Here is a 19,881-nt window from a genome sequence, read left to right as displayed (position 1 = left end):
TTGGTAACAGATCATAGCTAGGGTTGGGGGGAAACAAGCAACAATTAACGCAAGACATGTTGGTGGCTAGGACCAGTGAAGACAGAAGGAAGTGGACAGATTCTGGGCATGTTTTAGAGGCAGAGCTGCCAGGACTTAACTAATGCATTAGATTTGGGGGATAAGAAAAGGAAATGAAGAATGACTCCCGGGAGGCAGGTCAAGGCTGGGGGTATAAATTGGGAGTCATCAGTATATGGGTGATATTTAAACCCATGGGAATGGATGAGTCACTGAGGGAGGAAATGTAGACAGAAGATAGAATGTAGACTTTAGGATTTTTTTTTTGTTCCTGTTCAAATTTAAAGCTTCTAAATTCCTGGTGTCATACAGTCTACTAGACTCTTAGTATCAAAAAGCAATCTAAGGCCATCTATCCAGCCACCATTCCTACCCATATATTTACTTAAATCCCCTTACACAACATCCGGCCAAACAGCTAGCGAACTGGTGCATCATTAACAGGAAACTTACCATTCCCTTTAAGACCTTCCATTCTGTGTTTATTAGAAAGTGTTTTTTCCTCATATCAAAGTTTTACGTAGGTGAGCATATATATTTCCAAAAAGGGATAGTGTTGAGAGTGAAATTACACCAAGACAACTGGGACTATCCGGGGCAAACTTTGCAAGTAACAATACTTTAGCCATCTCTGTCTCCAGATAGTCAACCAAATGACTTTAAAAATCTCAAAGGTGAGATGCCACTTATCTCATGGCAAAATTAAGGATTTGGAGTTAAAAGAAATCTCAAGAAAACCATCTGTTCTAATTCCCTCATTTTAAAGAGGAAATTAAAGGGCATTAAATTATTAGCCTAAGATCAAGTTAGCAAGTTAGTAGCATGGGACAGACCAGATAGTACTAGTAGAAATAACTTTCATCACACTTCAGTTTATAAACCCCTTTCACACGTATGTGTCATCTGACTCTCACCACACCCTGTGAAGTACCATCATTTTTTTAGTAGAGTGAACTAAGGTTCAGAGAGGTGACTTGCCCGAGATCACTAGCCACTAACAGGTAAGAGTGGGAACTTGAACTTGTGTCTTCTGTTTTCTCTTGCTAGTTACCTTGCTCTTTCCATTACTCCATACTGATCAGGTGATTGTTGCTATTAAAGGTTTTATGCCTAAATTATGTTCTTTTTCCTGCAATTTTAACTCCACAGCCTCTTATTTTGTGCCCTGGTGTGTAAAAAGTAGTCATTACTTCCATCATTAAATGAAATATATGTGAAAGCATTTTGTAAATTGTAAGGCACTGGGCAAACGTACATGTGAAGGCTAGTTAGGAGATCAGCACTTTTTCCCCCCAATTTAGAGGAACTGTATTAAATTGGTAAGTGAAGTGGGTGAGAGGATTACTTTTGTAGCATTTATAATAATTCTAATACATTGTTGGCTGAATTAGGGGGTTCTCTAAAAAAGAGAACAAGTGACTGGACGAAATCCTTGGATTTGGGGACTAATTCTTACAACTTGGGAACATTGGTGGTGTCTTGACATGAGTGCAGCCATGTTTGGCCGTTCCATTAACCTACAGCCGCCAGCACACAAAGAAATATACAGCTGCTTTCTGTGTGTGGGAACTGGCCTTTCTCCCACGGAGACAGTTGCAACTTGTAAGAATTTCAAGGTCCTTTGGGCGTCGTAGCGTGGGACGGACCGGCCATCTGTGCCGGGCTGGGACGATAACCAGAGAAAACAATGCACGTACACAACTACTGGGCTGGGATGATAGCCAGGAAGCTCAGTGCACATATGCCACGATAACCATTTGGGCTTGGGAACACTGAATGCTTGCTCTGCAAACTCTGTAACTGCTTATATAAACTGATGGAAACTGAGGCCTGGTGAGAGTTCCACCTATGGAAGGGACACCTTGCCCAGGATGTGTGATCCCCACCCAGCTGTGTCGATTGACAGGACTCTCCCGGCAGTGGGGTGTGGATGTTTGAGTAATAGATTTATTGTGAAGTAATTGTTCTGATGTGTTCTCTTTTCAGTCAACCTGGTGTTTCCCTTTCCAATCGATCTGATGTTTTTCCCTCTTATTATATGACCTATTCGGATCTGTTTGCTGACTATCACCTTTACTATCCTCTATAATAATAAAATATACCTTCAGTCCATTTGTTTGGAGTGGAAAGTTTCTTTTACATCTCCAATCGAATCCCCGAACCTCTCATAACAGGTGGTATTCACCGTCCAATACCAAAACCTATTTGACCCAACTCAAAGAGGTATAAAGGAGCTCTCCACTATGCGGAGGATCAGGAAGGATCCACTAACCCCTGTAGTCGTGTATGTCGATCTCAGATCCAACAATGATTCACTTGATTTTGGTCAGGACCCCATCACTCACGCTCTGGGATACAGTGCTCTGTATCCCACACTTTGGGAGCAGATTTTGAGAGCTTTTTGGCTCTCCCAGAAACCCGATGGAGTTTATATGTTTAGTAACACATTCCTGGCACTTCTTAAGCACTTCTTTAACTGTGTTACAATTAAGACTTCAACAACCTCAAGGATACTTAACTGTTAACTTAGAGAAAGTTCCTACTCCTTAGAGCATGGCATTCAAGGCCCTCCACAAAGGTTCACAATCTACCTTTCCAATCACAACCTCCATTGTTGTCAGGAATGAACACTCTGCTCTAGTTAAATTGGTCTGCTCAATACCTCCTGAGCATGTTTCATTTTTCCACCTGCATACTTTTCTCTTTAAGTCTGCACTGTCATTTATGGTAGCCATTAGTCACATATGGCTAGTGAGTACTTGAAATGCGGCCAGTCCAAACTGAGATGTGCTGTGTTAGATACACTCAGATTTCAAAAACATAGAACCCCCAAAATGTAAAATATTTCATTAAGAACTGGGCCCACTGTTCAAGGCCAGCTTTGTACTTTCTCATATTCTGAAATAATAAAGCAGTGAATGATAGAAAACTCTGAATAAGTGTGGGTTCATACATTTGAGGCGGGCATGCCCTCTGTCATCAAACTGAAATTGCTAGCACTGATCAGTTGACCGCGCAAGAAAGTAGACTTTCTGCCAAAGGCAGAGTGATAACATGCTCAATGAGTGTTAGATAACTTCTTTTAGGCACTCGCTGTAAAAATCCCCCAAATCCTTGAATTCCATCTATATCCTTTTCTTCTCGCTACTAAAGTATTAGCTCTTCCTGCAAAATTCTTTCAATTCTATTCCTTTCCTCTCAATCCATACCTAATCAGAGTCTTGGTCACCTTGCTTTTAAAATCTAGTTTCCAAGAAGTCTCTCAGCTTCCTTTCCCCCTACCCATGTTCATTACATTCCATATACTGCAACTAAAATAACCTTCCATAATATTTTTTTGCAGATATAATTCTTTGCTCAAAAACTTCCACTTTTCCCTCATTGCCTACAGGAAGAACTCTTTCGTCTAGCATTCACAGCTTTTTCACACCCTATCTCTTGCTACTCTCCCCCATAAAACCTGGGCTTTAGGGAAACTAGGTTGAGTTTATGTAAAGCACTTAGAACTTTGCCTGGTCTATACTGTAAGAACTATATAAATCCCAGCTATTATTCTTACTGCTCACTTTTATTTGAATACGCTGTATGTACTTCTATCCCTTGAATACTGATAATTCCTTTTTCCTATTTGAGTACCTCTGTCTCCAAAGGGAAAAGGAGTGATTTAAACTATCAATGACAAGCACAAGCCAATTGTAACTCCTGGAGAAAACAACTTATACATTCCTCCTACAACAGATAGAACCTGTAACTCTGAACCCTAATTTACAAGAAAATGTAATAACAAAACTTAAGACTGGATGGACTATAAATAAAAGGTAATGTTTCTTTTATACGATAGACAGTAAACTTATGGAATGTGTTATTTAAAGAGAAAACAAAGCCTGAAAAAATATAAATGGGTTCTGGATTTAGGGCAGCGGCTCTCCAACTTTGGCATATATTGCAATGACCTGAAAATCTTCCGAAACAAATACGGATGCCTGGGCCCCACTCCAGATTTACTGACTCTCTTTAATGGCACGGCTCTGGCACATGAATTTCTTAAAAGTTTCATAGGTGATTCATGCACACACTTTAAAAAGCCTCATAAGTGATCTTCATGTGCAACTGCAATCCAGGAATCACTGGTTGGAGGATCAAGAGAAATTTTGGGTTAAGGAGGTTGATCATGTTTGGCATAAATATTTCTCCATGTTCTCCTAGAGCACGTTTTTGAAACAGAAACAGAATACTCAGAGAATGGATCAGCCTGAATGACTTACTTGTTTATGAGGAATGTTAAAAAAAAAACCCACAAAAATAAAACAACCCTCCTCCCAACCCTCTTGAGTTTGATTTAGGGGGTCAGAAAAGAAAAAGCCATATACATCCCAAATATCACACTTCGTTTTCATCTAAGAGCTTGTCTGTTGGTCTGACTTCTATTAATTTATAAATTTCAAAACAGAATTACTTGAGTAAATATATATTTAACTATGTACAATATTTACAGTTTACAGGTTTCACCAAAAGTGTACATTAAAATCCGTAAATGTGTGAAAAAGTTGGCATTTTAGTATATAATACTTCAAAAACTTCAAAAACAGCTTTACCTCAAAAATATTTTACACCAGTTTTCCAAAGTGCTACCATCACAGGCTCGTTGTATCTTAACCCAGTTGGGTTACCAAACGTCTAGGCAGGGAGTAACCGATATCCCATCGAGAGACGCACTTTTTATACAATGGGAGAGTGTAGAAAACTTGGGTCTTTGAAACCCTATAACAAAGCCCCTTTCACCCTCCAATCCTGAGACAACAAATCCTGTAGTTCTCCCTCATCATCGCTGTCAACGTTCTCCTCTTCCTTTTTCTGCAGTTCTTTTATGGTCAGAACCTCTTTAAGCTTACTTTTTATTTCATCCTGGCGATTCCGCAGCTTTTCCACCCGACGGTAACACTCTATCTGCTCATCGATCTCCCCAATCTGCCGGTCCAACCGTCCCTCCTCATCTTCTTCAGCAACGATGGCTTCGGAAATAGTGTTGACCTGTCTCATGGCCTTTTGAAATTCGTCCCACTCTTTGTCCATCTGATCCTTTGGGGCATCAACCTTTCGTACCCTCGCATCTATCTCGGGGTCGTCAAAAAACCCTTCCGGTAACGCCTCCGCGGTGTTTTCTCTCCTTTCCACTACTTTCTCATGTATCTCTGCTTTCTCAATTGACCCTGAATGAGGAATTAAAGGGGCCTTGGGAGGATTTGTATCCGAGAAATCCTTTGGCAGCATACCACTTGTTGCCTCGCGCGAGGAGGAAAGTGAGTGTTCCCTGCCTTGTGAGTCGGGCAGCTGCTTGCCGGCGTCCCCTCTTTTTCCTTCGCCTCCCCCCTCCTCCTCCTCCTCTTCCTCATCTTCATAATCAGGGAGTAAACCGAGTCCCGAAGCCTTACTGAGGGTAGCTCTAGCGGACTCCTTTCCTGCTTTGTCAAATCTGGTGGGCAAAGCGGACGTGGAGGGCTGTACCTGAGGCACGGGGGAGGCCTTCGCTCTTTTGGCATCTTGGCTATCCGCATCTGGCCCCTTCCTCTTGGCCGACTGAGGCCCTGCGCTGGCGGACGGACCCGGGGTGGCTTCCTTCGCGCCTTTCAGCTCTGCCACTTTCTCTCGGTGCTGCTTTCCCAGGACGTGAGTCTGCCACAGGAGCTCGCTCTTCACCGGGGTGTTACACAGGGCACAGCTCAGCTGCCCCAAACGGTTGTACTTCGCAAACGGAGATTCTATGCGCTTCCGGTTGGTGCTTAGACGCTGCTTCTCCTTCATCAACCGCCGCAGTTCATCCTGATTCACCACTCGCTTTCCCGCAGCAGTCCGAGCAGGGGCCGAGGACGCCATCTTTACGACCTGACCCAAGGCGATTCTGGCTTCCGTCCCGGCGATGCCTGATGACGTCACTTCCTATCCGGGCGGGGATTGGCTGAGGCCCAGGAGTGTGAGCCGTGGCGCCGGGTTTCCCTCCGAGCCGCGGGTCAGGCTGTTGGTGCCGGCTAGCTCGCTCTCTCAGCGGTCGGGGTATGGCTGCGGTAAAGGCGCTGAACTCCAAAGCGGAGGTGGCGCGGGCCCAGGCGGCCCTGGCCGTCAATATATGCGCCGCCCGAGGGCTGCAGGACGTCCTGCGGACCAACTTGGGTCCCAAGGGCACCATGAAAATGTGAGGCGGCGGTTGGAGCAGCGGTTAGGGCGCCGGGGTTTGTGGGGTGTCAGGGCGCGCTCCGAGGCGGACCTTCCGCGAAGATGTTGGAGCGGTGTGGACGCGCCTGTGGGGCTGGTTTCCCGCATTCTCATTCCTGCCCTGAGGTCCTCCCTAGCCGGCTGAGGGAGGAGGAGAAAAGCCTCCCCGAGGAAAGGGCCCCACGAGGGGAGCTGTGCCCCGCCCCAAGTTTTCGTTGTGTTTCATATGCAATTAGAGAGTTCATTTAGTGTGTCGTATCAAACAGAGGCCGTCTAACTCCCCTGCTCTTTGAGACTACGTACGCTTAGTTTTGGTTTCGTTGGGCGGTGTGTTGCGGAGAGGGTACGGGCTTTGGAGCCTGCTAGGCTTGGGTTCAGATCCAGGTTCCCCTTGTATCTGTGAGTCCTTAGGCAAGTTACTTGAACACTCTGCCTATGGTTCTTCATATCTGTTCATCCTTTCATCATATATTTATTTAGCACCATTATTTTCTTTAGAAGAGCCTGAGGGAAAGAGACTAGTGAGGACAAAAAGGTTTAAGAGGAGAGAGATACAGGCTCAGAGGAATGAGTAAAATAAATTAATGTTAACAGTAAAAGAGAGCCCTTATTATGTACTAACTGGGATGCTGGGATCACAGATGGCCAAGATACAGTTTCTGTTCTTAAGGAGATCTGGTAAAGAGGAAATGTGCTAAATATAGGTAGGTAGGTAGGTAGGTAGATAGATGATTATTCTGAGGAAAGGGACTAATTACTGATGGGAGAAGGAAAAGCGCCTCAAATAACATGATTTTTTTTTTTTATGGACTCCAATTGTTATTCAGAGCCCCATTTACTATATTTTTAAAAATAATTATTGAGCTGAAATTCACATAACATAAAGTTGAACAAATTCAAATGAACAATTCAATGGCATTTAGTACATTCACAGTTGTGAAATCACCACCTCATTTACCTTTAATCACAGTAACCTGACTGACTACAGCTTGTCATTCTTTCTTTCAAAAAATGCTATCTTTAAAAAAAAATTATTTTATTGAGTTCATATTGGTTCATAATATTGTATAATTCCAGGTGTACATTATTATATATCAGTTTCTGTATAGACTACATCTTGCGAACCCCTAATAGTCTAGTTTTTGTCAGTCACCATACATATGTGCCCCTTTACCCTTTTCCCCCTCCCCCTCTAGTAACCACTAATCTGTTCTCCAAATCCACGTGTTTGTTTATCTTCCACATATGAGTGAAATCATACAGTGTTTGTCTTTGTCTGGCTTATTTTGCTTAACATCATACCCTCAAGATCCATCCATGTTGTTGTGAATGGGATGATTTTGTCTTTTTTATGGCTGAGTAGTATTCCATTGTATATATATATACCACATCTTCTTTATTGATACATCAGTTGATGGGCACTTTTTTTTGTGTGTGTGTGAGGAAGGTTAGCCCTGAGCTAACATCCGATGCCAATCCTCTTTTTGCTGAGGAAGCTTGGCCCAGGGCTAACATCTGTGCCCATCTTCCTCTAGTTTACATGGGATGCTGCCACAGCATTGCTTGACAAGCAGGGCGTGGGTCTGTGCCAGGGATCCAAACCTGCGAACCCCCGGGCCACCAAAGCAGAACGTGTGAACTTAACCACTGTGCCAACCGGGCAGGCTCCAATGGGCACTTTTCATGAGAGTCTTGAAAGACTAGTTAGAGTTCACTAGTTGGAGAAGGGAGTAAAGGACTTCTAGATAGAGTAATTTTAGGAACAAGAAAGCCTAGTGGTGTAAATCCAGCACAAACAAAAACAAATGATGTATTTGAGGGAACCACAAGATTTGCCCACAAGATTTCTTTTAGTGGATGAGGCAGAAAAAATAGATATTACCCATATTGGGAAAGGTCAACGATGTCATTGCTAAATAGTTTGGATTTTATCTTGAAGCTGATGGAGAACATGAAAATCATTGAAGGATTTTTGATCAGGGAACTAACTGAGTTATATTACCTTTTAGAAAGATGAATGTGGTGTGGTGGATGGATTCAGATTCAAAGATATGAGGATGCTAAGTAGTCCAGACTACCGATGATGATGACAGTGGAAATGGAGAGGAAGGGGTAGATTCAAGAGACATTTAGATTGTAGAATTGACAGAACTTGATGATCTAATAAATGTGAGGGATGAGGGAAGAAACCAAGTTGAGTGACTGAATGGTAACATTTCACCAAAATAAAAAACCTGCTGGAAATTCACAAATTTGTGGTTTGTGTGGTTCCAAGTACTCTTCTTTGACCAAATCACTGTTCATAACTCTTCAACTGCTCTTATCCTTAACCTTGTAAATGCTCCATTTGGAATGAAATCGCCATAGCAGTGTATCTTGGGAGAAGTGATTCTGTGGGCTGCAAATGGTGGGAATTACTGTGGCGTCTCCCCATGGTACGATGGAAGTTTTCCAAGCTCAGTTCCCTATACTAAGGATAGTGGGATGGCAAGCACTGGGAGTGTCTCGCTTGACTCTTGCCACGTGAAGTTAGTAACATCACTGTTTTTTGAACAGGCTTGTTTCTGGTGCAGGTGATATCAAAGTCACCAAAGATGGCAATGTGCTGCTCCATGAGATGGTGAGCTGATGCTGCTGACTTTAATCAACCTTAATAAGCCTTAATTGAGAATATAGTACAATTTGTATATCTCTAAACCAAGGCTGTCAGCTAAATATTGCAGTCATGAGATATGCTTGTTGGATTAAACCTCAATGAAAGTTTGTTTTAGCTGTTTTCAAATCTTTGTATAGTCTAAGTAATAGCTTAGGGATACTTCCAAATTAGTTACATCTTTTAAAGGCGCTGCATTATGTTCTTTGTAATCATGGAAAAATAAAAAATCCTTTGCAATTTTAGTAAATACATTCATCTTTGAGATTGAAGGATTTAATCTTATTTTGGAAATGTCATTGCATTCTGAACCAAAGACCCTTTTATAAAATGTTCAAACTTCATTAGTTCTCAATTTTTAACTTTTGGTGTTGACGTTTATTAAGCCTTGATAATACAAAACTTGGGAGCTTGTAGATTGAAGCTTGTTTCATTTCTTGATTTTACTATTGACCCTTAGGTTATCTTGTTTTGGGTAGACTATTGCTTTATCTCATTCTCTCTCTTTTTTAACCTGTTGCTTACTTTTTGCAGCAAATTCAACACCCAACGGCTTCCTTGATAGCAAAAGTAGCAACAGCCCAGGATGACATTACAGGAGATGGTACTACTTCAAATGTTCTAATTATTGGAGAGTTACTAAAACAAGCTGATCTTTACATTTCTGAGGTATTAGAATTTCATAGAATTCACATTCCTGTGGTACTTTATTTTGAATGGAAAATTTTTTTTTTTTTGGTAAAATGGTTTAATTTTAGAGGGCAAAAGTTAATTTTTATCAAGATATTTTTGGACGATTATAAGTGGAAATAATAATGAACTTTTGTCAAAATAATGCCTTTATTGGAATTATATACCTCTTTTTAAAAAGAAATATTTAAGCTATGTAAAAAGGTAAAAAATTAGTCACGTATCCATGACTAATGACCTAAGAAAGAAAACATCACTGATAAAGTTAAAACCAAATTATGCACCTTTTAAAAAAAACTGGAGAAACATTGTTGAAGGTTTTCTACACTGTGAATTTACCTATCTTTCTAGTTTTATTTCCCTTTATAAACCATCTAGTCTAGCCAGACTCCTCCATTCACTAGCCTCTGAAATCATTATATACATTTCTACCTCTGTGCCTTTGTTCAATCTGTATTATTTTCTTAGTATTACTTATCTGTCTTCTCTAAGTATTTGAATTTTTCCTCTCCTTTAAGGATCGTTTCAGCAAAGCATAACCTGGTCAAAGTGCTAAAATTATTACTTCTTTGTGTTTCATTTAGTATTGGGAATTGCCTATTAATTTAGTACCTGCAACTTATCTCAGGATGCTTTTGGCTGTAAGCAGTAGAAACTTGACTAAAAACCACTAAACTAAAGAAATTATCTCCCATAACAGAACATAGATAAGGCAGGCTTTCAGGGTTGGTTGATTACAAAATGCAGTCAGTCACCAAATACCCAGGTCCTTCCGTCTCTCAGCTCTTCCACTTACATGCTGTCTCATCATGAGATTTATTTCCATCCTGAATGTGAGACTGTCAGAGGGGGCCGGCCCTGTGGCTGAGCGGTTAAGTGCGTGCGCTCTGCTGCTGGCGGCCCGGGGTTCGGATCCCGGGCACGCACCGATGCACCGCTTCTCCGGCCATGCTGAGGCTGCATCCCACATACAGCAACTAGAAGGATGTGCAGCTATGACGTACAACTATCTACTGGGGCTTTGGGGGAGAAGAAGGAGGAGGATTGGCAATAGACGTTAGCTCAGAACCAGTCTTCCTCAGCAAAAAGAGGAGGATTAGCATGGATGTTAGCTCAGGGCTGATTTTCCTCACAAAAAAAAAAAAAAGAAAAAAAAGACTGTCAGAGGAAATCAGGGCTACCTGCTTCCCTTAGCAACCCTCAGCAAGAGAGGGCAAGAAAAACCATTCACCCAAATATGGAATATGAGTTTTTCCTTTACATGATTGAGCCAACCTTCGTCTTATATCCATCACAAACCAGTAACAGTTATTAGGGGAATTGACTTAATCTAATTGGGATCCCCCCCTTGAGCTAGGGATAGGGTCAGCTTCCTCTGAAGCACTGGAGGAAGAGAGATACCTAAACAAAATTAGGGTTAGGTTAGGAAGAAAGAAGTTAGAGAAGGGGGAGATGCTGACAGACAATGACATAATGATGAAACTGTGTGGCAGTACGGTGATAGAGCTAGGCACAGGATATGATGGAAACGGGGAGGAGGGAGGGATCTCCTAAACTAGCCTGAGGTAGTCAGGAAGCACTTTCTGGAGGAAATAAGGCCTGGGCTAAATCTTTAGGATGAGGAGGAGTGAGCCAGATGAGAGAGTGAGGGGGAGGGAGAATGGCATTCCAGGCAGAAGGAACATGAGCAAAGGCACAGAGAAGAGAAGCACCATGGTATGTGTGTAGAGCTACAAGCAGTTTGGTGTTGGCAGAATGTAAAGTGACGTGGACAGTAGTGAATAGGCTGGAGAAGAAGGTGGGAGCCAGATCCTGGTGGGCATGTGGTACACTAACCAAGAAGAAGAATATTCATATTAACATATTAATGAGTGATATGGGCAGATTGGCATTTTAAATATTTGGGGGCCAGTTTTAAGGGAGTCAAGACTGGAGGTTTTCATAGCAGTCCAGGTGAGAACTTGTGAGGTCCTAGACCCAGGAAATATTTTGAAAATGGTTAATAACACAGGCCCTGGAGTCAGGCCTTGTGGGTTTAAATCCTGGCTCTACCTCTTACTAGCCCAGTGATCTAAGGCAAATTACATTATCCCTTTAAGCCTCAATTTCCTCATTTGTGTAACAAGAATAATAACAACACCCACTTCATAGTGTTGAGAGGACTAAAATAATATAAGTACAGCCCTTTAGAATTGTGCCTGGCAGAAATGCTCAATAGGGGCCAGCCTGGTGGCGTAGTGGTTAAGTGCGCTGACTCCACTGCGGCGGCACGGGGTTTGGATCCCGGGCGGGCACTGACGCATTGCTTGTCAAGCCATGCTGTGGCGGCGTCCCCCTCTGCTTTATATAAGCAGAGGAAGATGGGCACAGATGTTAGTCCAGGGCCAGTCTTCCTCAGCAAAAAGAGGAGTATTGGCAACAGATGTTAGCTCAGGGCTAATCTTTCTCAGAAAAAGAAAAGAAAAAAGAAAAAAGAAATGCTCAATAAACGTCAACTTTAAAAAAAATTTTTTTTTTTGAGGAAGATTGGCCCTGAGCTAACATCTGTTGCCAGTCTTCCTACTTTTTCCCTTTTTTCTCCCCAAAGCCCCAGTAGATAGTTTTATGTCATAGTTGTACATTCTTCTAGTTGCTGTATGTGGGATGCTGCCTTAGCATGGCTTGATGAGTGGTGGTAGGTCCACGCCCAGGGTCCGAACCCGCAAACCCTGGGCCGCCAAAGTGGAATGCACGAACTTACCCACTAAGCCACGGGGCCAGCCCCCAATAAATGTAAACTTTTAAAAGTTATAAATTATAAGACAGATGTAAAGGAATGGAGGAAAGGAATAAATTAAACCTAGTTCTTTCTAGCTTTCAGTAAGTTTTGTGTTATTTTTCAGAATAACCAATAGTGTTTTTTCTTTTTTTTTTTTTGGTGAGGAAGATTTGCCCTGAGCTAGCATCTGATGCTGATCTTCCTCTTATTGCTTGAGGAAGATTGTCCCTGAGCTAACATCTGTGCCAGTCTTCCTCTATTTTGTATGTGAGCCACTGCCACAGCATGGCTGCCGACAAGGGGTGAAGGTCTGCACCTGGGAACTGAACCTGGGCTGCTGAAGCAGAGCATGCCAAACTTAACCACTGGGCTACGGGGCTGGCCCCCTATAGTGTTTTTTTAAAAAAATTATTTTGTTATAATGTCAGACCTACAGAACAGTTGCAAGAATATTCCAAAGAATAACATTTCTCTCTTTCAGATGTATGTATATATATATACACACACATATACACATATATATATATATATGTAGTAATGTACATACTTTTTTTTCTGAATGGTATAAGAGTAAGTTACAGACACGATGATCTAAATATTTCAGTGTATATTTCTAAATCGGAATTCTCTTATATAACCATAGCATAGTGATCCAAAACAGGAAATAAGTATTAACATTGACACATTGATATGGTACTATTATCTAATCTGCAGATTTTTTTTTTTTGTGAAGAAGATTGGCTCTGAGCTAACATCCATGCCAATCCTCCTCTTTTTTTGCTGAGGAAGACCAGCCCTGAACTAATGACTATTGCCAATCCTCCTCCTGTTTTTCCCCAAAGTGCCCCAGTGGACAATTGTATGTCATAGCTGCACATCCTTCTAGTTGCTGTATGTGGGACGCCGCTTCAGCATGGCCAGACAAGCAGTGCGTCGGTGCATGCCCGGGATCCAAACCTGGGCCGCCAGTAGTGGAGCACGTGGACTTAACCGCTAAGCCACGGGGCCAGCCCCCAATCTTTGAATAAAATCTGAAATTTTATTCAAATTTCATCACTTGTCCCAGTAGTGTCCTTTATAGTAGAGGAAAATCTAGGCTCACACGTTGCGTTAGTTGTCCTGTCCGTTTTGTCTCCTTTAAGCTGGAATAGTTCCTAAGCCATCTTTTGTGTTTCACGACATTGCTACTTTTAGAGTACAGGCCATGGGCCAGCCTGGTGGTGGAGCGGTTAAGTTCGCACGTTCTGCTTCGGCGGCCTGGGGTTCGGGGGTTTGGATCCTGGGCGCGGAACTACTCACCACTTGTCAAGCCATGCTGAGGCGGTGTCCCACATAGGAAAAAAAAGAAAAAGAGGAGGATTGGCAACAGATGTTAGCGCAGGGCCAATCTTCCTCAAAAAAAAAAAGAAAAGAGTACAGGCCAGTTATTTTGTAGAAAGTCCCTGAATTTGGATTTGTCTGTTTTCTCATAAATTAGACTCAGGTTATGAACTTTTGGCTAGAATACTATAGACGTGCTGTAGTGTTCTTAATGCGGCATATCAGGAGGTAAATGAAGTCTATTTGTCACGTTACTGTGATATTAACACTGAACATTTGGTGAAGGTGGTGTCTGTCTGCCACTTTTCTCCAAATTAGTGCTGGTTCTTTGCATTAAAAGGAGTCTTTTGTGCCCATTCAGAAGGACACCACATCATGACAATGTGTCATAATTTTCAGAAATAGAAAGGATTTTTGGGGCCGGCTCTGTGGCTTGGTGGTTAAGTGCGCGCGCTCCGATGCTGGTGGCCCGGGTTCGGATCCCGGGCGCGCACCGAGGCACCACTTCTCCGTCCATCCTGAGGCCGAGTCCCACATACAGCAACTAGAAGGATGTGCAGCTATGACATACAACTATCTACTGGGGCTTTGGGGGGAAAAAATAAATAAATAAAATCTTTAAAAAAAAAAAAAAAAGAAAGGATTTTTGTAGTTTTTTGTACTGGACTTATAATTTTTCTGTAAGTTTGAGATTATTTTAAATATGAAGCACTGAAAAATTAATTTTATGAATTACGTACATAGACTTATATTTAGTGGCATTGATGTGGGTAGCATTACTTTTTTTGTACATACCTATTAATAGGAGAGGATGGTTACATTTACACTGGATGACTTATATACTTTGATAATTTATAGTTTTACGTTGATGTAATAGGGCCTGCACCCTAGAATAATAGCTGAAGGATTTGAAGCTGCAAAGATAAAAGCACTTGAAGTATTGGAAGAAGTTAAAATTGAAAAAGAGATGAAAAGAGAAATCCTCTTAGATGTGGCTAGAACATCTCTACAAACTAAAGTTCATGCTGACCTGGCTGATGTCTTAACAGAGGTATGTGATTAAGCTTTTGCATCCAGAACGAGTATAGACTAACACATGGTGATATTTTTCTTTTTCCTATAAGGTAATCAACCATTGCCTGTGGTTCTTTTTGAAGTACAATAAAATATGGAAGACAAACATTTATAGGCTTACTTATAGACTAGATTTGATTGGTCAGCATGAGATGTGCTGTCATATTAAGCCTTCTTTTAAGTTAACTTGAAAGTTGGAAGAGGCTTGGCTGCCCAGGGATCATCCCATGTGGAAGCCGTCCCACAGCCGTGGGGTGATGTACTAGTCTCTTAAACCTAGAGGTCCATGTTTATTATGTGAGGTGACACATGGGGAAGTTGTTTTGGTAGCGTGCCTTGTAGTTAAAGTTACCACTTTAATGAAGCATGATTGATCTAATAGATAATGTTCACATCTGGGAAATGCATATTTGTTTTGTTTATTTCTAAAGGTAGAATGTATGTAATATAAGGACAAGATTGGGTATTTCAGGAAGGCTTTTATCAGGTGGCTATAGTTTGATGATATCATCCTTGTTCCTCAGCTTTGTAGTTTCTGAAACTTGAATATATTAGTTTATCAGGAATGAGAAGGTTGTAACAAGCAAATTCACAAGTCATTGACATATAAATCAGAACACTATCTTACTAATTTGCTTTGAGAAATATAAATAACAAATGGACTGGAACACCTGAGTTGTTTCTGGTCAATTCTCTTTACCAATAGGAAAACCTACTCAGGAAATCAGATTAAGATCAGACAGTTTCTTGCTGAGCAGAGTCCAAATAAAGACTCGGCTGGATTTTCTGCTGTTGGAGTACATATATCAAGTGGCCCAGCCTCTTCATGCTATCTGGTTAGGGCCCCCATCCTCTTTTGGAGTTACAGAAACACCCATACTCTATGATTCCCTGGGCACCAAAACCAAATATCATGTTACCTCAGGCAAACTTTTCTAAGATAAATTTTTTTGCTTTATTTATATTTTAGGATGGTTGTACTATAGCTCTTAATTTCTGTAGTCAGTTATTTTCACATTACTTTCTGAGCTAAGCAATAGGGTGTGTCGTGCTATGCTTCTCAAATTGCATATCCCTGGGGATATTTGCCAGAATAAATGAGACATGTCTTTCTGGAGTGTTAATTTTGCTTTACGATTTTGGGGAAAAGCATTATTTTCACACTAAAACAAACATGTATATATTATGGTATGACATGGAAACTTTTCATGACAAAACACAAAACTGAAAAATTTCTTGTTATAGCCAGCAAATTTGAGCTCTTCCCTTAGATTACATTTCCTTCTTTTCAGGTATCCTTTTCTTTTAAGGTGTCTTTTGGTGGAGAAGTTTGAGTAGTGTTAGTACAGTAGAAAGAGTAGTGTCTGGGCAGTTAAAGATACCTGTATTCTAGTCCTGGCTCTGCTACTACCTGTTAGACCTTACTGTAAGACCATAATTTCTTTTTTTGTTTTTTTGTAAGGAAGACTAGCCCTGAGCTACCATCCAATGCCAATCCTCCTCTTTTTTTTTTTTTGCGGAAGAAGATTGGCCCTGGGCTAACATCCGTGCCAATCTTCCTCTACTTTATATGGGACTCCACCACAGCATGGCTTGACAAGCGGTGCGTTGGTGCACGCCCGGGATCTGAACCTACAAACCCCAGGCCACCGAAGCAGAGTGCACTCACTTAACTGCTGTGCCCCTGGGCTGGCCCCAAGACCATAATTTCTTAAAAGCTTATCTTAGTTTCCTTATCTGTAAAATAAAGGGTTTGGACCTGTTGATCTCTGAAGTTCCTTGCTGTAAGGTATCTATTGGCATTGGTTATTTTTAGTGTCCATGAAAAGTGGCACTTTTTTGCCTTGCCCTATGTTTTGGAGCCTGAAGCCCTTTACCTGCTTAGTCTGGTTATAGATTACTTGGGCCAGTGGTTTCTTTTAGTAGACCAAATAATTTACTGTTCTCATTCACTTCTCTTTCAGGCTGTGGTGGATTCTGTTTTGGCCATTAGAAGACCGGGTTATCCTATTGATCTCTTCATGGTAGAAATCATGGAGATGAAGCATAAATCAGAAACAGATACAAAGTAAATTATATAAACTTTGACAATACGTAGATTCTAGAATATTTGGTTATCTTCAAATATTTTTTCATTAACTTCATTGGTTACTTTTATTCCACATCAGTCTGTTCGTTCAACATATATTAATTGGGTACTTACTGTGAGCCAGTCACTGTTTTAGGTGCTAGGAGTGAAGAGTAAATAAAACAGAATTTCTTTCTCCAAGAAGTTTACATTTCTAGTTGAAGGAGATAATATACAAATGAGTGATAATAAATGCCATGAAGAGGCTGGAGTAACAGTGTGTGCGAGCGTGTGTGTGATTTTAGAGTGGTCAGGGAAGGTCGTTGTGAAAATAAACTAAACTAGAGAAAGCTAAGGAGGTCTCTGACGAATTAAGAGAGCTAGCTATGTGAATGCCTGGGAGACGAGTGTTCTAAGCGAGGAAATGACAGTTGAAAAAGCCCTGAGGCAGACGTGTGCTGGGGTGTTCCAGTGTGCCTGGCGCACAGTAAGAGGAGAAAGTAGTAGGAGACGAGGTCAGAGAGGTAAGGGACAGACCATTAACATTGTCTGAGTAGGTATGTACACAGAGTATGTAGCGTCTTGTTGATTTTGGACTTAACTCATTTAAAACTTTCTATCGTGGAAAATTCTAAACATATATAAAAGTAGAATAGAATAGTGAACTCACACATACCTGTCACTCATCTTTGTCAATGTTCAGTATATGGCCAATCTTATTTCCCCTTATGTACCCCACTTTCCTCCTGTTCCAAACCCGGATTATTTTGAAGCCAATCCAGATATCATATTCATCTGTAAATACTTTCTTATTTATTTTTAATATATGTGTGTGTGTCTTTACTTATTTATAGAAGTTCTATTTGGTTCTTTCTTAAATCTGCCATGTCACTTTTTATGGTTTTCTATTTCCTGCAGATCCTTCCAAACTTGCCTTTTATTTCTGTAAAGATATAGTTCATGTCTGATAATTACAATATTTAAAGTTTTGGCTTGTCTATTTCTGGTGTTTATCGTGTTCTGCTGGCTCCCACTCATTGTGCTTTGTTTCTGTATACGCCATTCATTGTGTATGAAAAAAGTATTTGTAGGAATAATTTGAGCCCTAGGATGAAGGTGGCTTTCTGCACAGAGAATCTGAATATGCTGCTGCAAGGAGCCCAGGGACTACTTTAAATTAAATCCACAGCTTGAGATTTTCTGAGAATATCTAGTTGTTGTGAATTCTAACTGCAAGTCGATGTGAGGGCTGCTTACTTCTGGTTCATCCTTCTGGTTTATACCTTGAGATGTAGCCCTTTGGCGTTCCAGCTTAATGTGAAGAGGGTCTTCTGTTAGTCTTTCTACCTTGGATGAGCCCTCAGTTTTTAATTCTGTCCCCCTCTCACTGTGAGGTCATCGAAACTGAAGTTCGGATTTGCCTGAATTGTCAAATGACTGTAGAATAAGAGTGCCTGCAGTTCTCTACTTACCTCTTGGAGTTCCTGTTTTATTTTCAGTTTGAAAAGAAAACTCTTGGGCTGGCCCCGTGGCTTAGCAGTTAAGTGCGCGTGCTCCGCTGCTGGCGGCCTGGGTTCGGATCCCGGGTGCGCAACGACACACTGCTTCTCTGGCCATGCTGAGGCCGCGTCCCACATACAGCAACTAGAAGGTTGTGCAACTATGACATACAACTATCTACTGGGGCTTTGGGGGGAAAAATAAATTAAAAAAAAAAAAGAAAACTCTTTACTATTTTATAACTCTCCAATGTTTTTAAGGTTTTCCTTTTTTAACTCAGCATTTTTAGTTGTTTTCAATAGTAGGGTTGGTCCAAGTTAGCCTACTATTGCTGAGGGCAACAAATTCTTGATTTGTATTTTAGAAGGACCTCTGTGGTGGTTGTGTGGTGGATACATTGTGGAGCAGGGTGGGAGGTGCAAGGGCAGAAGCAGGAGACCAGTTAGGAATCTGTTGTAATACAGGAGAGAAATGGAAATGGTTTAGATCAGGGAATACTTAGGAAGAAGGAGCAATAGGATTAGTTGATGGTTTGACATAGAATGTGACAGGAACAGAGGAGTTAGGATGTCTCTTGGGTTTTTGCATGAGCAGGTGGAAAACTGTAGGTGTCATTTCTTGGGATGGAGAAGACTGGGAGGAACAGGTTTGGGGAAATAAATGAAGAGTTTAGTTTAGGAATGTTATGTTTTAGATACCTGTTAGGTATCCATGAGGAGATGTTGAGTAGGGAATTGGGGAGATGTCTTGAGTTCAGAATAGAGGTTTGGACTGGAAATATATATTTGAGAGTCATCGGTGTATGGATGACTTAATGCTATGAGAGTTAATGAGATCATCTGGGTTCTGAAAATAGATAGAGAAAAGAAGAAATTTAAGGATTGAGTCCTGGAAACTCCAGTGTTTAGAAATTGAGAAGATGAAGAGGACTTAGCAAAGGAGACTGAGAAAGGGTAGTCTGAGACGAGAGTAGTGTCCCAGAAGCTAAGAGAAGAAAGTGTTTCAAGGAGAGAATGATCAGCTATGTCACATGCTGTTGAAAGTCTGAGCAAATTATTGTGAACTGAGAATTGACCATTAGATTTGGAAAACATTTAGTTTTTTGGTGGCTTTAATGAAAGCCGATTCAGTAAAGTGGTGGGTATGAAAGTCAGATTGAAGGTGGGCTCAAGAGGGAAAGTTTAGGGAAGTGAGGATGCAAATGTAGACAACTCAGAGGAGTTTAGCTATACAGGGGAGCAGAGAAGTCAGGCAGTAGCTAGAAGGGAATATGGGAATGGGGTTGAAGAGGAAGTATTCTTTGTTTTGAAGATGGGACTTATTATGGCAAGTCTGTATCCTGATGAGAATGCTCCTGTTGGCAGGAAGGATTGATGTGGGAGAATAGGGGACAGTGCAGGAGCAGAGAGGGGAAGTGGAATACAGTACACAAGTGGAGGGGTTAGCCTTAGAGAGGAACATGGACATTTCATTGATAGTAATAGGAGGTTCAGGTTCAAGTGCAGGTGGCTTGCTAGAGGTAGTGATGGGACAGTGTTTCTGTTTTCT

The 19,881-nt window shown here is 41.4% G+C and overlaps 2 protein-coding genes across 3 annotated transcripts in view; one reads left to right on the top strand and one right to left on the bottom strand.

Annotated features, from left to right (window-relative positions):
• Positions 1–4,307: 4,307 nt before the first annotated feature.
• Positions 4,308–6,049, bottom strand: ZNF830 (zinc finger protein 830). Its single transcript, XM_058560385.1, has one exon. It carries the CDS (start codon positions 5,932–5,934, stop codon positions 4,822–4,824), a length of 1,113 nt encoding a protein of 370 aa, XP_058416368.1. The 5' UTR covers positions 5,935–6,049; the 3' UTR covers positions 4,308–4,821.
• CCT6B (chaperonin containing TCP1 subunit 6B) overlaps positions 6,038–19,881 on the top strand; it is a 30,139-nt gene continuing 16,295 nt past the window's right edge. For both annotated transcript variants that reach the window (XM_058560366.1, XM_058560365.1), the window contains exons 1-5: positions 6,038–6,250; positions 8,827–8,890; positions 9,458–9,592; positions 14,569–14,742; positions 16,730–16,833. In XM_058560366.1, coding sequence (XP_058416349.1) covers positions 6,114–6,250; positions 8,827–8,890; positions 9,458–9,592; positions 14,569–14,742; positions 16,730–16,833 — 614 coding nt within the window. In that variant the 5' untranslated portion in view covers positions 6,038–6,113. The remainder of the gene's footprint in view (positions 6,251–8,826; positions 8,891–9,457; positions 9,593–14,568; positions 14,743–16,729; positions 16,834–19,881) is intronic.

Source organism: Diceros bicornis, chromosome 18 (genome assembly GCF_020826845.1).
Source record: "Diceros bicornis minor isolate mBicDic1 chromosome 18, mDicBic1.mat.cur, whole genome shotgun sequence".
NCBI lineage: Eukaryota > Metazoa > Chordata > Mammalia > Perissodactyla > Rhinocerotidae > Diceros > Diceros bicornis.
This window is presented reverse-complemented; position numbering and strand designations above follow the sequence as displayed.

Coding starts and splice junctions, on each gene's coding strand:
- ZNF830 (XM_058560385.1), bottom strand. CDS start 5,934: ATGGCGTCCTCGGCCCCTGCTCGGACTGCTGCGGGAAAGCGAGTGGTG.